This window comes from Chelonia mydas, chromosome 2 (assembly GCF_015237465.2).
Source record: "Chelonia mydas isolate rCheMyd1 chromosome 2, rCheMyd1.pri.v2, whole genome shotgun sequence".
NCBI classification, from domain to species: domain Eukaryota; kingdom Metazoa; phylum Chordata; order Testudines; family Cheloniidae; genus Chelonia; species Chelonia mydas.
In genome coordinates this window covers 177870073-177887436 of record NC_057850.1, presented here as the reverse complement: position 1 = coordinate 177887436, position 17364 = coordinate 177870073, and the positions used below count along the sequence as shown (strand labels likewise).

The 17364-nt window shown below is 40.6% G+C and overlaps 1 protein-coding gene and 1 long non-coding RNA gene across 11 annotated transcripts in view; both read right to left on the bottom strand.

Moving 5' to 3' along the window:
• Positions 1 to 1342: 1342 nt before the first annotated feature.
• LOC122464655 lies at positions 1343 to 8026 on the bottom strand. Its single transcript, XR_006288883.1, has 3 exons — positions 8016 to 8026; positions 5034 to 5038; positions 1343 to 1524 (listed from the first exon to the last, which is right to left on the bottom strand). It is a non-coding gene; the product is annotated as an uncharacterized LOC122464655 (long non-coding RNA).
• Positions 8027 to 11260: 3234 nt separating this feature from the next.
• Positions 11261 to 17364, bottom strand: part of TRANK1 (tetratricopeptide repeat and ankyrin repeat containing 1) — a 90431-nt gene continuing 84327 nt past the window's right edge. For 9 of the 10 annotated variants that reach the window (XM_043540662.1, XM_027819596.3, XM_043540660.1 and 6 more), the window contains 2 exons: positions 14145 to 14246; positions 11261 to 12584 (listed from right to left, as the gene is read on the bottom strand). In XM_043540662.1, the coding sequence (XP_043396597.1) occupies positions 12475 to 12584; positions 14145 to 14246 (212 nt within the window). In that variant the 3' untranslated portion in view covers positions 11261 to 12474. Of the gene's footprint in view, positions 12585 to 12637; positions 13767 to 14144; positions 14247 to 17364 lie in introns of those variants that run through there. The other variant, XM_043540661.1, reaches the window with a different exon arrangement.

Here is a 17364-nt window from a genome sequence, read left to right as displayed (position 1 = left end):
AACACCACCCTATACCGGAAACCTACTGACCGCTATTCCTACCTACATGCCTCCAGCTTTCACCCTGACCACACCACATGATCCATCGTCTACAGCCAAGCTCTGCGATACAACCGCATTTGCTCCAACCCCTCAGACAGAGACAAACACCTACAAGATCTCTATCAAGCATTCTTACAACTACAATACCCACCTGTGGAAGTGAAGAAACAGATTGATAGAGCCAGAAGAGTTCCCAGAAGTCTCCTACTACAGGACAGGCCTAATAAAGAAAATAACAGAACGCCACTAGCCGTCACCTTCAGCCCCCAACTAAAACCCCTCCAACGCATTATTAAGGATCTACAACCTATCCTGAAGGATGACCCAACACTCTCACAAATCTTGGGAGACAGGCCAGTCCTTGCCTACAGACAGCCCCCCAACCTGAAGCAAATACTCACCAGCAACCACATACCACACAACAGAACCACTAACCCAGGAACCTATCCTTGCAACAAAGCCCGTTGCCAACTGTGCCCACATATCTATTCAGGGGACACCATCACAGGGCCTAATAACATCAGCCACACTATCAGAGGCTCGTTCACCTGCACATCCACCAATGTGATATATGCCATCATGTGCCAGCAATGCCCCTCTGCCATGTACATTGGTCAAACTGGACCAATTTGGACAGTCTCTACGTAAAAGAATAAATGGTCACAAATCAGATATCAAGAATTATAACATTCATAAACCAGTCAGAGAACACTTCAATCTCTCTGGTCACGCGATTACAGACATGAAAGTTGCAATTCTTCAACAAAAAAACTTCAAATCCAGACTCCAGCGAGAAACTGTTGAATTGGAATTCATTTGCAAATTGGATACAATTAACTTAGGCTTGAATAGAGACTGGGAGTGGCTAAGTCATTATGCAAGGTAACCTATTTCCCCGGGTTTTTTCCAACCCCTCCCTCCTCCTCCCCCGCCCCTCAGACGTTCTTGTTAAACCCTGGATTTGTGCTGGAAATGGCCCACCTTGATTATCATACACATCGTAAGGAGAGTAGTCACTTTAGATAAGCTATTACCAGCAGGAGAGTGGGTTTGTGTGTGTGGGGGGGGGTGTGTGAGAAAACCTGGATTTGTGTTGGAAATGGCCCAACTTGATTATCATACACATTGGAAGGAGAGTGATCACTTTAGATAAGCTATTGCCAGCAGGAGAGTGGGGTGGGGGGAGGTATTTTTTCATGCTTTGTGTGTATAAAAGATCTTCTACACTTTCTACAGTATGCATCTGATGAAGTGAGCTGTAGCTCACGAAAGCTTACGCTCAAATAAATTGGTTAGTCTCTAAGGTGCCACAAGTACTCCTTTTCTTTTCACTGCAGAGTTGACAAAACACAAAGGTACCAATGTGAAATATCTAAAGATACCTACAGCACTCGAGCCAAGGTTTAAGAATCTGAAGTGCCTTTTAAAATCTGAGAGGGACAAGGTGTGGAGCATGCTTTCAGAAGTTTTAAAAGAGCAACACTACAGAATCCGAGCCACCAAAAAGAAAATGAACCTTCTTCTGGTGACATCTGACTCAGATGATGAAAATGAACATGCTTCAGTCTGCACTGCTTTGGATCATTATCAAGCAAGCAGAGCCCATCATCAGCATGGACGCATGTCCCCAGGAATGGTGGTTGAAGCAGGAAGGGACATATGAATCTTTAGCGCATCTGGCACGTAAATATCTTGAGATGCTGGCTACAATGGTGCCATGCAAATGCCAGTTCTCACTTTCAGGTGACATGGTAAACAAGACGTGGGCAGCATTATCTCCTGCAAAAGTAAACAAACTTGTTTGTCTGAGCAATTGCCTGAACAAGAAGTGGAACTGAGTGGACTTGCAGGCTCTAAAATTTTACATTGTTTTATTTTTGAATGCGGGTTTTTTTACATGATTCTACATTTGTAAGTTCAACTTTCACAATAAAGAGATTGCACTACAGTACTTGTATTAGGGGAATTGAAAAATACTATTTCTTTTGTTTTTTTACAGAGCAAATACTTGTAATCAGAAGTAAATATAAAGTGAGCACTGTACACTTTGTATTCTGTGCTGTAATTGAAATCAATATTTGAAAATGTAGAAAACATCCAAAAATATTTATATAAATGGTATTCTAACAGCATGATTAATCGTGCGATTAATTTTTTTTAATTGCAAGACTAATTGCAATTTTTTTTAACCATTTGACAATCCTACTTTAAAGCCTTCATTTGTAATAAAAGGGCCAAGTGATCTGCTCACAAACTGGAAATTTTAGAGACTGCTCCTGCCAGAGAAGTCTAACTAAGGAGCCATAAAGATTAATTGATGTTAAGAATAGGGAGCCAATTTGAGCGTGAGCAATCACACAGGTGGAGTGTGGTCCAGTAGTCAGAGAACTTACAACAGGGCCTTGGGCTCTATTCCTTGGTTTGTCATTGAATAGCCCTGTGTGATCCTAAAGCATATCGCAATCTTTCTGTTCCTGAGTTTCTCCATCTGTAAATTGGGGATAATCAACACCTTCCCACTTTTAGTTGACTACTGTTTGCAGAGCACTTTGAGATCCATGGAGGAAAGCCTCTATGTAAGTATGGAGTGTTACATTTCCATTCTTAACCTGGTTGGACTTAAACTCACTTTTATTGACTATATCATAAACCCTCCCTTGCAGCAGAAGGCATGAACAAAGAGAAGTTACAAGCTATACATTCCAACTCATCCACCTCCCCCCCCCCACCTCTTCTCCATCTGTTGGAGACAGAGGTTTTATTTCCTGCAAAAATGTTGTCTGGCTAAAAATGAGAGTGCTCTTTATGGGAGGATCCAACTCCCTCCTCCATGCACACCCACTTTCCAAGTGCCTAATTTAAAATCATAAAATGCGACATCACATTTGCTTCTTGGTTAATACACATGTAAGACAAAGGGGCCTACCGTAGATTCTATTAGATGATGAGTAAGGTCTGCTGGAAAATCCAGATGGCATTCATTACCTGTCACCCTCCTTCCTTAGAGAGATGGAAGAGAACAGGGGACAGCCCACAGCTCAGAATTTTTTTCCTTCCCTTTTCCTCACCTCTTACAAGTAGTCCAGAATAGACAGGCTCAATGTTGCCAAATTTCGAGGTTTAATCACAAGTCTTGCAATACCTGGTGGGTGTGGTTTTTTTTTTTAGGCTCAGCTTCTGAAGACATGCAATTGCTTGAGAATTTCAGTTTTACTTAAAAAGAAAGTTTCATTCCAACCCTCATGGCTGTGGAGAAAAGTTTAGAAAAATGTGACCAAAGTGTATCCCTAAAAACTCAAACAAGAAGGAAAATAAAAACACCTAACACTTCTTTTTTTTTAAACTCATGATTTTTAATCCAAGGTTATGATTTTGGGGACCCTCACTCAGCTCATGGTTTTTGAATCCTTAGGTTGACATTACTAGGCCCAGGGAAACTTGCAGCCAGAAATGACTAAAACAGAACCACAAGAGTCTGACTCCAACCACCGTTCAGATCCACATCTGAAGGTTGTGTTTCAGAATCATCTTTAAAGGGAAAGGGAAGGCACAAAGCTAGTCAGAATAAAAGGAGAGAAGATGAAGGAGTACTACTGCTGAAAAAATTTCTAACTTCTCCCTCTCCTCTGAATATTGAGTGCAGAGATCTTCCAAAACACTGGAAGTTTTGTAAAATTTGGAGTTGTATCAATTTGACTAGTCCCTTATCTACTAGTCCCTCTTATCTCCCATTGTGGCTGTATTTATAATGCAGCAAAGACTCATGTTAGAAGAAACATTAATTAATAACAGATCTTTACCTAGAGAATTGCATTTTATTGGTCTATGTAGGAAGAAAAAAGTGGGAAACAAAACTCTAGCTCTGATTAATGGACAAGGGAAGTGGTGTTTTTCCCCCAGGAAAACCGTTGTTTGTTATTGTTAACTTGTATTTAATTCAAACTCTTGACAAACAACTGGGAGAATGTACTCCCCCGACTGATCTCTCTTCAACCTAGATTAAATGGGCTCTGCTTGTCTCTCTGCTGTTGTGCCAGGACTGTGGGGATTGGCATTCCTTTTCCTCCACCAGTCAGAAGGTACAACTTATGTTATATACCAAAGCTTACTACTACTAGGAATTCAGTATGTTATACAGCTTTGGAAGTGTTTTCTGGTGGCAAGGGAAGGCCAACTCTGGAGCTAGGGTCAAGTCTGAGCTGGCTCTGATATTTGTATAGAGAGGCACAATCCAACTAGTCTGTATGGTGAGCAAATGTCAGGATGCAGAAAAGCCCTTTTCGTTAAAGAATAAACTCCCACCCTTTCAGGCTGAGGGCTAAGAGTTCCCAACCCATGTCTCTGGGCTCTCCAAGGGGGCTCCCCTGCAAAACAGGAAAGAGTTAATATTTCTAAGCTAAAACACACACACACACACACACACACACGCAACACCTCTCTCCACCCCCAAAAAAGAACTTACAAAAAATAAAAAGCAACTTTTGACAAAAGCAGCAAAAGGGGGGTGGGCACAAAAAAAAAAATTTTTTTTTCCCTCTTCACATCACCTTCAAGAACATGTAACTGTTTTTAGTTCCCAAAGCTAAGAATATCTCACATAAAGAACATACAATATCTTCTTCCCCATTACAGCAAGACTCCTACAGAACACAATTTATGAATTGCTGCTACAGATTCCCTGCATTTGTGGGGATGATGCCTGTTATGTAATCTTGTCATCACACCACACTTTTATTCTGGTTTTTAAATGTAAAACACTTCCTGTACGCAAGCTAGCAACAAGGCGCTAGCAATCTGGGGACCCAGCATATTGGGAAATTCCTTCCTATTGTGCTGTATTTAATCTTGTGGCTATCATCTTGAACAGCAGAGACAGATCCAGAGTGACAGGGTCAAAATAAACTAATAAGATTTGCCCAGGGAAATTATTTACAGAAACAGGCCGAATGGATGAAAGGCTAAGTCTTTTTTTTCCCCACTTATGAATTCACTTCTGCTTTGTTCCCTCAGTTCCTTATGCAGGCTTCTAGCCAAGGGATTCTGGTAATTACTCAGAGTGGATCTTTCTGAAATGTCACTATGTTTAATCCTGGAACCATGGAAGACAGATTCCATTCTGAATGTATCACTAACACAAGCAGTTAAATGTTTTGTCTTTGCATGGTAAACACAATACAAGTCAATACAACCTTGCAGCTAACATATCATATTGATTTATACAAAAATGCTTTAGTTTTCACTTGCATGGCACCAATCATCCTGGAATTTCAACATCTTCATAAAAATTGAGTTGCACCCTCTCCTCTGAAGTCAGTATTCATATCTTCCTTTTATGGAAAGGAAAAGTAAGCTACAGGCAGGCGTAGTAGTAAGGTCTAGTAGCTAGAGCACTGGACTGGGAGTTAGTAGAGCTGGGTTCTATTCCTGGCTCTGCGAGTAACTTGTGGGCAAGTAGCTTCACTCCTCCATGTCTCATGCACTGGCTTTCTTGTCTATTTAGATTCTAAACTCTTTGGGACAATGTGTGTTTGGACGGGACCTGACACTGGCTGGGCCTTCTAGGCACTATTATTATTATGTTAAACAATTACCTAAACTGACAAAGCGAATCAGGAACAAAACTCCCCCTCTTCCTCTGAAGTCCTCCTGCCTAGACCCCAGCTCTAACCACACGACCACAATCCCACCCACATAAAAGCATAGAGATGTGTTATAGTCTAACAACATTTAGAACCTAACCAATTTATTTGAGCATAAGCTGAAGTGAGCTACAGCTCACTTCATCGGATGCTGTAGCTCACAAAAGCTTATGCTCAAATAAATTTGTTAGTCTCTAAGGTGCCACAAGTACTCCTTTTCTTTTTGCGAATACAGACTAACACGGCTGTTACTCTGAAACATTTACAACAACATTTCTCAAATGTGGCCACCAGGGGCATTTCGTGCAGCCACAGCAGTCTCCTAGGCGGTGATGGGGGGAAAAGCATCGGCCCCTCCTCGTCCCTCCTTGTTGCTCTTAGATGCACCGCCCTGCACCGCTTCTGGAGAAAGGTGGGGCACAATGCTGCAGGAGCAAGGTGAGTTCTTGACCCACCTTACGGGGAGGGGTTTGGGCAGCAGGCTCCAGAGACGGGACTTCAGGAGACCGGTCATGTGCCAAAGAATAACCAAATTAAGCTAAACCAATTAAATCATTGCTACTTTGTGGACACGCTTTAACTAAATCATTTTAACCTTTAGTTAAACCAGAGCAACTGTGTGTGTAGACCAAGTTTAAGACTGTTAGTAGTGTGGCTTGGAGCTAGTCACTTTTGCTTTTAGATTCTCCCCTCAACTTAGTCTGTTACTGTTTCAGAGATAAAGAAGTCACAAGATATAGATATACAGATATTTAAGTCCCATCATTTCAAACACGGGTGCCTAAAGTCAGGCACTCAAGTTAATGGCATGACTATCAAAGGGTCGAGCATTTCTTTGTAATCAGAGATGCAGGTGCTCAGCCTGTCTGAAAAATCAGGCCAGTTGTATTGTGCCATGCCTTAGATACCCACTTTTGACAATGTTGGCCTGGGTATAGTTACAGAGTAAAAGCAAACCAGACTTTCAAAAGTAAGTACAATAGCATATCAAAGAAACAGTCCTTGGAAATAAATACAGGGAAGGCTTTAAATGAAGTGTAGAAAAGGCAGAACAATTTAATTTCTAGCAAGTTAATGCTTACTTCCCTAGTGTCCTAATTTAAGTGTCTTTAAGGTTTTATATTCAACTATTCTTGCACTCTGCAACAGGACAGATATGGATCCTTTGTGTCTTACCCTCAGAGTTAAGATAAACAGATCTACTATCCTTATATCCAGCTAATCAACCCCGAGATCTAGGAGCAGGACATTTCCTTTCAAGGGTTGCCGAATTTGAGACTCGTTAAACCTGAGCAAACCACCTCTCTGCTGCTGATTCAAGCCACCCATGCTCACCTCACCAAAGAGTACATTCTGTATCTGCCATCCTTATTTATGTGAAGCCAGCCAAATATTCAGTGGTACTTGCTGGAGTTAACCTCAAAAGCTAGCACTTCTGGAAGATCTTTCAACCACTCATATTGTCCCTTAGCTGGTACATGGAAGATGCTTAAACTGTATTTCTCAAGCCCATAAGAAAAATAAATCCCCCCCCCCCAAGTGAAAGATGTAAATCCCATTTTTCATTTGCAAATCCATGTTGATCACAGGGGTACTATTTGTCCAGCCTCAAATGCAGTATCCACGAGGATCCATTGTACAAAAAACAACCAACCAAGTAGAGACGTGTAGGTGCTGTGCAACATTGTATTAAGGGATTTTCCAAAAATTTTATAAATGAAATTAAAGCCTGAACATATGAGATGCTGTAGATCCATTACAGTGCCAGACAGTGATGTATTTTGTGAAGTCCAAGTGCAGATGTGTAGGTACTAACGGAAAAGGTAAGGTGTCAGATTATACCTCAGGCTCCACGTACACAGAGAGTGTCTTTGCAGGAGAGCTTTGTAGTGCTCTTCTTTAAGAAAAATGTCCTTCAAAATGCTTTTGAATAAGTAACATCAAAGATTTACTAGTAGAGGGGAATCTTATGATATATGGAAATAAAATCTGTTTTATTGCCATTTCCTCCCACTGACATTTTCAGTGAGAAGAAGTAAAAAAACCCTTCTTTTCACCTTGATAATGATGCAGTCAGATATTACGACATAGGCTTCTGTTGGATACAGTCTGTTTTTCTGAGTGTAGCTAAAGCATTCATCTCTTAGATGGAGAATTAGATCTTTGAAAAAGCGTGAACTTGAGAGATCCATTAGTAGCTCTCCCACAGAATGACTGTGACCTTGGGCAAGCCACTTAACTTCTTGTGGCCTCAGTTCCTCATAATACGGAGATAATATTTGATGAAAATGAAAAGCACTGAATAAGACAACTCAAATGCTTAAAATTAAGCACATGCTGAAACTTTATGCTAGTTTAGAGCCTATAAAAGCAAATTAGTAGTAGTAATATAGTTTTGAACAGAACCCGAGGGCTTGTCCACATGGAGACTTTGTGTGCGGCAAGCCAAGGTATAAATGTAGCCTGCTGCGTGCATCCTGCTACCATGCACTGAAAGTTTCACAGTGCGCTTCGAAGCATTGCTTTTTGAAACTGCAGTAGCAGGGTCCACAAGGCAACTTATTGCGTGGCAGCACTGCAGATTTACACCCCAGCTTGCTGTGCACTAACTAACCCTGTAGACAAGCCCTTAAAAATATTTTTAAAGATATTTTCCAGAGAGGAGGGTAGAAGACCAGAATAAAGTGAAAAAGGATGGGAAGGATGGGCACAACCTGCACCCAGACATATGGAACTGCTGTAAGAGGATAAGGTTTTCTTCTCTCTTTGAGCTTGAATTTTGGAGAGGCAGTTACTTTACGTCTTTCATATAGTTGGACCAGGGATCTTTCTTCCAACAGCAGGAATTGTCTCTTCTTCCTTTTCAGTCAGATGTAACTTCATATCACTAGGGAGATGAAGTCAAGTTTGGGGGTTTTGGGAAGTCTTTTAAGGCAGAGGTGAGTGGATCAGTGTGACAGCTTGTATCCAGTATTGAGGCACAATATATATAACTGAAGAGCCTGTCTTTGAGACATGTTACTTGTGTATAGCAAAGCCCTCGTTTTACAGTTTACTCATTCCTTTGAGTCAAAGGCATTACTCAACACCATAAGCACTATAGATTTCTAATGTAATGCAGCACAGTGGCCTCATTCCAGCACAGAGCAGGTTAAACTCACCCTGTTGGGCTCAGCTAATCCCCCTGGCAGGAAGTGTGGGGGTAGAGCAGGGCAAGAAGCATAAGCACAGGGCCCCGCAGCTCAGTTGGAGCCGGACCAGGGAAGGAGTTAGTCGTCCTTCCTAGGGAGCTAAACTACCAGAAGAGCCCACGACCACCTGTGGTGGGTGACAACCCCGCTCTCCTGTCAACCTGGTGATGAGATAACCTGTCATTTCTAGGGCCCTGGATTGGGACCCAGTAGAGCAGGATGGACCCAAGTCCCCATACCCCTGGCTCCGCACTCAGGGCTGGATGAGTGCTAACCCTTAACCCAGAAGGCCTGAACCACTGACTGTTGATTTGCTCAGCCAGGCCTGAGCTACAGATGGTTGATCTGCTCAGTTATACAGCCTCAAGCCAAAACCTCCGAGAGACTAACCAGCCGTGAGGGCTGATTCTCCACTGCCAAGGGGATGCCCCGGGCCCTGAGATGCAGGAACATTACACTAAATAATCAAATAAACCGAGAGAGATTTGGATGAACTGTAACTTCATTGCATTAATCACACATTAGGATAGGGTTCATGAACAGAGGGTTTTTTTATTCAAAGAGAATGGCGGTGGGAGGGGAAGAATTTATGCACACCAAAAAGAGGCTCAAGCACCGAGATTTGATCTTCGGACCCAGATTTCCTGTCTCTATTTGAGTGGAGCCAAACTCTGGATCCAAAACACTCCTGAATTTGTAGGCGGGGTTGTGTGGGAGTGTGAGTGGGGGTTTTGAAATCTGAATGTGTACTTCAGAGACTTTACGGAGCGGTTTGAATTCAGCTCACTGCGGAGACAGGTTCCATCCAGCAACTCTGATCCAAAACTGGAGTCAAACTTTTTGTGTGGATTCATTTGCATTTATTGGTAGTTTCTTTTGCATAGATGGATCTACAACAAGGAATCTGAAGTCCCTGCACAAGGGGACTATGGATGAAGTTCTAAATTTGGCTTTGAAGCTTAAGTTTTTGCTTTTGTTATATTTGTTTCAACTTTTTGGTCTCTTACAGTAATTTCATTTGTTTTTCAATGCTTTTTATGGGAAAAAACACCTAAATGTTTGACTTTTTCACTAAAGTGAAGGCCAGTATATATGTAATAACTTAAATATCAATGTGAAGGGCTTTTCAAATATGAAATGTAATTAAAATACAAAAAAACTGTTTAGCTAACATTAAAGTCAAGAATTTAAACACTCAAGTCAAGAAATTCAACAGTTAAGGTTCTTGGAGTAATGTTTGCATGACCCTCCTGTATATTTATAGTTTACAATTAACAACAAAAACCAAAATCTTAAGGTACACATTTTAAAAAAATTAATTTCAACATGCAGTATGTGCAAAATAGCCAAGAAAGGCTGAGAATTTACTGAGTATTTTACCTTTTTTATTCTTTGACTCAAGAGTATTTAAACACTTGACTTTAATGTTACAGGAATATAGGCTTTAAAATGTTAATATTCCTGTTTGTTTGGCAGGGATGGGGGAGCCAAGAAGAAAACAAAACACCCTTTAAGGTTACTAGCTGTGCACTTGCACTAACCAGATTTACAGCCCTGGAAGCTAAAGAAGGAGCACGCAGGGTATGGGCAATGACAGATTCTCTCCCAACTCCACGGCTACGGTACCTTCACCCGGATGTACCACGCTTAGAACAGAGCGAGTAGATCAGTTTTCATGACCATACCCAAGTTGCCAACTGTGATAGTGTCTGATGGGATGTGGACACCACCTGGGGAAAATCAAAATGAGACCGATCCACTCATTTAATAGAGCACGTTGAAAATGCCATCGGATAATAAATTTTTCTTCTTGTGATGGATGGGTGGTTGGTACTTGACAGATGGGTATTATTGCTGCCCATACTGCACAGGTCCACACTGATGTTTTGCTTTTAGCAATGCAGTGCATCCAATTTCCAAAACAATGGGACCAGGGGCCCAGAGAAAAACGTGTGGGTAGCTACCAGGGTGGGTGATGGGAAAAAACAGAGGGACAACTGTATCAGGGCCCCCAAGGTCAGTCCCCACCCCGCAAAAAACTCTAATGTCTCTGTAAACAAAGTGAAATGGGAGAGGGTTCATGAACACTATGCATCAGGGCCCCAAATTTCTCTTGACGGGTCTGGTAACGACTAAAACAATTTGATATGTGAAAACAAAATAGCTACCTATTCAAAACTAAGTATCTCAGCCACATAGTAACACATTCATTAAAAATACAAAAACACCCTAAAAATATATAATGGAGATGTGACCTGCCAGAAACTGCAGTGGTGGTGAGCACCACTACACATTCTGCATGTCGGCCCAAATCCTGCAGCTCTTTTGCATGTGAGCAGTCCTATATGGCCCTTGCACAGCAATTTAAAAAAATGAGACATCAGGCTATAACATCAATCTTGTTGGTTTTATAAAATGTACTACATGTAAAGATTTTTTTTTTGGCAAGTCAAGACTATAAAATAAGTAAAATGTATAAACAATCTTTAACTTTAAAGAATCATCATATGTTTTTATATGTACAGAGCATAATCAAACCAAGAACAAATAGAAAAAAGACTTCTTGTCCATATCTAACTAGAGATGTATACAATGGTGACAGAATACACACACACACACACAAATGTGTTTAGAACTCTCTGTACTTACCATTCCTGACTCTGGAATTAAGTAGAAGAAATATTGCAAGTTCCCCCAAGAAGATTTAAGTTCCTCCAAACATGGGAGCGCTCAGTGGCTGGCTAGTTCACAATGGCTGTTTGAAACCATGTCCTCCAGGGACAAGTGGTCTTTGACAGTCCAAAAAAAGATATTAAAATCCTCCGCGGGGTACAGGCGGGGGAAGACAAAAAAAAAAAAAAAAAAAATCAGAAATCATCTTCCTCCCCAGGAGTGTTCCAGCTCAGCAGGATGGCAAAGATGCAAATTAAAAGCAGGAAAAGGAACAGGTGGGGAAATACCCCCGCGTAGAGGCAGAAAAGTGCTATTCTTTCCACTGGCTCATTTCTAATTCATAAGGCTATGTCTACACTAGCACTTTTGTTGGTTTAACTTATGTCGCTCAGGAATGTAAAAAAACCCATCCCTCTGAGCAATGTAAGTTACACTGACAGAAACACCGGTACAGACAGCTGTATGTCGGTGGGAGACACTCTCCCGCCAACGTAGCTGCTGCTGCTCATTGGCAGTGGTTTAATTATGCTGACAGGAGAGCTCTCGCCCATCGGCATAAAGCAGCTACATGAGCGATTTTACAGCTGCATCGGTGCCACTGTAAGCTTGCTAGTGTAGACATGACCTAAGTTACATGCTGGCGTTTGTCACTTTTGAGTTGCCCATTTGGTTCTGCCTAAAGTTTGTCCTGTCACAGTTTAATTTTTAAAACAGTACATAAATATATAAAATAACTACAAGCAGGTAGGTCACTGTTCCCCCACAAAGGATTAAAAACCATCAGAAGTAAAAATCTTTGCTGGTATTTTTCACATTTTCCCCCTTGCTGTCCCTATCCCGTTATATTTTATCTTTTAAAGCCTTTAACAATTTTATTCCGAAATTACAGTGGTTCAGGGTGGAAAGCCATCTGCATACTTTTAAAATTATTATTTTCTACGTTTTCCCTTTTTTCTTGAAGACTTCTTAGGGAATAGTTCTTCAAAGGCTGCCATTTCATCCTGTCCTTCATTTTCAAAGTCTTTATCATCTGCAAAACCTATTTAAAAAAAAAACCAATAAATTGTTCAAAAGGATATAAGATTGAAACTTTCTTTTCCTAAAGGCATGACAAAAAAAAACACACTATGGCCATTTCCTATTCAGGCCCCAATTCAACAAAGCACTTAAGCACAAGTTCCATACCACCCTGTGTTTAAGACCACTGACTTCAATAAGACATAAGCATGTGCTAAAGTGTGTTGCTAAATAAGGATGAACTGGTGAACCAATCTTATGTAATAAAAACATTTACAACCAAATAAATAAAATCAAGTCTAATGAAATACCACTATTAAAGCTAAATATGGGGGGAGAGGCAAAGTTTCTCTGAAAACTCTCCTAGCAGCAATAGTTTCTTAGCAGGTTCCTCTTGCATATTTACATTTTATGATAGCAAAATTAAGAACAAAAGCATCGTAACCTAAGAGTTAAAATAATCACCTTTCTTGAGTAGGCTCATTAGCTTCAACCAATGAACCAGTTACAAGTCTTTTTTTTGTATGAACATTACAGTCTCTGTTGCTTTGATATACCTCTTTCACTGAAGACTTAATTTTATTACTGATCATGACTTCTTTTTAATAAAGTATTTTTCCTCTTTTAAGTTTTTACGTGAACAGAAGATCATGTCTTAATGGCTAATCTGTGTGTCAAAGTACTTATTTCTCCCTTGGATTCCTCCTGCTAATGGTGGACATTCAGGACCCGATTCTGCTACCCCTGCAGTCAGTAAGCATTTCCCCACTGACTTCAAAAGAGAGCAGGAATAAGGCTTTAATGCTGTTTGTAGAACTAAGAGCTCACTCATACTATGTTTTAATTATCTCTTTCTTTGTATTGTCAGAGGATAACATGATATGCAATTGTGATCAAAATCAATGGTCTAAAACCACAGCTTTAGATTAGAAAAACATGAGATTCAAGAAGCTTTATTACTGGATATTGCCTTCTTTCTCAACATTATTATTATTGCCCTAATCCAACACTTAGGTACATGCTTAATTTTAAGCACCAAAGTACTCCCAAGGAAGTTAGTAGAACTACTTCCATGATTAACGTTAAGCTTATGCTTAAGTGTTGTGATGGATTAAGGTACATATGCAAATCATGATGTCTTATAGAAAGAATATTTTACATGTAGGGATCTTTTTGTTTTCCTTTGACTTGTCTTTCTTCTGTCCTGTACCCAGATGAAAACAGAACATGTAAAAAAAAAAAAAATAGTTAATCACTCCTATTAGAAACCACTGACCTAAGAACTTGGGGTTATCCAGATACCAGTCCAAAAAACATACTGATGCTGTAAAGTTCTGAGAAACAAATCTCCTAGTCTTTGGTGAAGAAGGTTCCATTTCCCTTCCCTTTTCCACAGTTATTTGTTATATTCTGAACAGTGCACCTGACCCACCACTACCTGCATACACAGCCTACTCAGTCCTCTTTGGCTATGCAATAATGGTCGTGGCCTTGATAAAACCTAGAAGGTGAGTATCTTCAAATTAAAATATAACCACATATTTTCTGTGGATATGGAGACTTGCATAATTTGATGACATACCTTCCTCCTTTACCATATGTGACTCAGTGTTCTTCAGCCACTTACGAGCATCACCAAGATTAACGGATAAACTGCTAACAGGCTTGGCCATTATTTCTTCAGCTGAAACAGATAAATTGTTAAAAGATCATGCTTATTATCTGAGGGCTGGACAGTGACTTGGAGAGGTGGATAGTGACTAAAGGAAAGGTGTTATAGGACTATGTTGCACTGAAAACTCTAGGAAGGATTTTGTCTGAATCAACAAGAATTCTTCCTGGGGACTTCCAGAAGTACATGCTGTAGGGGAGAGATACCACCATGGAAGAGGATAGAGCATGCACTCCTCTCCGCATCAATCAATTCTGCCAGACAGAGGGGGAGGGTCACAGCCACACCCTCTTCCTGTCCCTTTTAGAAAGGCCATGCACAGCCTGAACTCCCCATCAACATTATGGCTAGCTCTGCGCAGAGGGCAAACGAGAAGATTCCTTGAATTCCCTAAAACTCTACAGGTTCAGGCACAATACACTACAAATGTATTGTTGCACTTGTTTAATGAACTGTAATATTACAGACTTAACAAAAACACTTTCAAAGAAAAAACAAAACTTCAGACGCAAAATATAAACTTGTTTGTAAAGTTTCCTCCAGGATGGAAAAACAAAGATAACAGGTACTGAGATCTTGCAGCTAAATCTACCATTAACAATTAGGTATGTGAATAATTAGTATAATAATAATAATCAGGATTTTCACTGAACAGAAGTACTCTAGTTGGCAGATGACTTTAGACAAATAATCGATGACAGCTGTTTCTTTGGGAACAGTAGCAAACCTGTGTTGACTTCAGTGAAGCTATGCTTACTTATGCTAGCTGACGAGGTGGCCTACTACTTAATTATGTTAAAACAGAAGTCAAAACACGTCAGGGTCCATTAACTAACCAAGACTTGAAATAAAGGACTCCCAAATTAAAGTGAAATCTTCAGCTTTTCTCTGGTTCTGTATGATGCTTTCCCACAGGGGAAAAATGTTTTGACATCGGTCAGCCAAAATCTGCAGCAATGAGAGATGTTTGTATTTCCAGTGCACATAGCAATACATCTCTCTGCTACTGCGAAGATTGTGTATATTAATTTTATATTTGTTTATTTTATTATCTAGTAAGTGTAAAAAAGCTCAGTGAAATTTGAGTATGGTTTGTTCTAAATAAAAATCAGCAACTTTCTCCAACGTAAGGTGACAGAGAGGCAAGCCCACAGCATGTGTAATAAACTGACTTTATGCACTTTACATCTTTGTATGTGTTGTCGGTAGCTACCGGTGAGGTGCTCTGCTCTGGTTCGACGATGATAACAGTCGGCTGCGTGCATGTTCCCTCTGTGTGCTGCCCCAGCTCTGCACAGATAGCTGACACAGCAGACCCCGAGAGACCCCCCAAAGACCACAGACTCTAGTAAGGTACGAAGGCACCCGACCAGGTTTATTGTCAAACGAAGCACAGTAATAGTTCCCTATAGACTCTACAGGACATACTACGAATGTGTGCCCCCTGGCAATGGACTCAGCTCAGTCAGTAGCGGGACACTCCACTGCCCCCTAGGCTGGACAAAGATATGCGCTCCGGGACCTGTTTTTACACAGTTGCAGGACAGATTACTCATCCCTACTGACGTATTGAGGTACAGCCCCTTGACTCATTAGGGTGCTGTCTCCCCCTTTGATCATGTTGGTTCAAACACATCTGTCCATCATGCTGTCCTTTTGACTCTGTCTTTGGGATGCACCTGGCTGTTCCTTGTTATCTCTGTGAAGTGTCCTCGTATCGGGATGTCCAGGTGCCATCTTGCCACCCGTTCCTCTTATTGCTACTTATATCATTAGTGTGTGCTTTCTAGGAGCCTTTTTCTTGCCAAGTTCTGCAGTTAGGGCCTGCCTCTGGCTCACAGCCCAGCTTTGCTTAGCAATGCCTGGAAGTACTTTGGTTCAGGCTTTAGGCCTCAGACCAGGCCTCTGATACAGGGGTTTATGTTTCAGGGCCTCTTACTACAGTCTGTATATAGAAATTTTCCAAATTGTATAACATTCCCATGAGAGGAGTAACATAAGACTTATGTAACACACTGGTGAACACAGGCTTATGACAGCCTTGCAAAAAATCTATTCATCACAGCAAGTAGGGTTTTTTTGATGGGTGAGTGAAATATCGTTTGTTTTTTCATTATAAGTCACCTTAGACAAGTGGATATTATGCCACGGTTGATGAACTGTCATGACACTTTTGAAGGCTGGTCTAGAGTTAATGGCATGGTTTTGGTTTAAGGTGCTAGTTTTTTCCTAGGAGCAATTAGTCCATTCTATTCTGTTCCTAGATCATCCACCCACTCATTACTAATTTTATTTTTCCTTGCCAGAGACAGTGCAAAACATCAAATATATGGTAAACAAATATGAAATAATATTTGTAACATATTTATTTCCTAAGATATAAAACTTAATGCAACTCCTGTTCAGTCACTGTCAGCATTACTTTTTTGCCTTGTCCACACTGAGGATCTTCAGTAATGCTCCCAACATTGGTCTAGCATCAGTGTAGCTAGCACTTTGGGGGTGCAAGTGTAGACTAACTGCAGGTGTTCTTACTCAAAGCACAGTCTAACCTGGACACTACCCTAACACCAGTGCTCCCATCTTGCTAGCACCAGTGGAGCTGCTATACCAAGAGCTGAAGAGTTCCTAAAACTTCTCAGTATAGACATAACCTTAGAGGTGTTTCTAGGAGTACACTTCAGACAAGTTAGAAACTGCCACAGAAGCATGACAGCAGCACCTGATCATGTATCTAAACTATAAAAAAAGACTTTAACAAAGAGCTGAACTTGAGACCCTGTTAGACTACTCATTTTATGTGCTGATTGTACTATTTACATACTCTCTGTTCATTAAATATAAAATTTAAATAAATAAAACATGAATGTCAATAGCATCCTTAATTTTAACTCGCTTCGTTTGGCAAAAACTGAGAGGCAGTGTTGATCTTTCTTTACAAGCAGACTAACAATATGGGCCTGATTCTCCATTCACTTGCACTAGAATAAATCAGGAGTACTTCCACTGAAAATCAGAATAAGTAAAAGGAGAAATCAGGGCCTATATTACTGCTGCACAAAAATATGTATAGATACTCCCATACTTAGCTCATATTGTTTAACACTTTTTCCTCAGTTATGTGTCACAT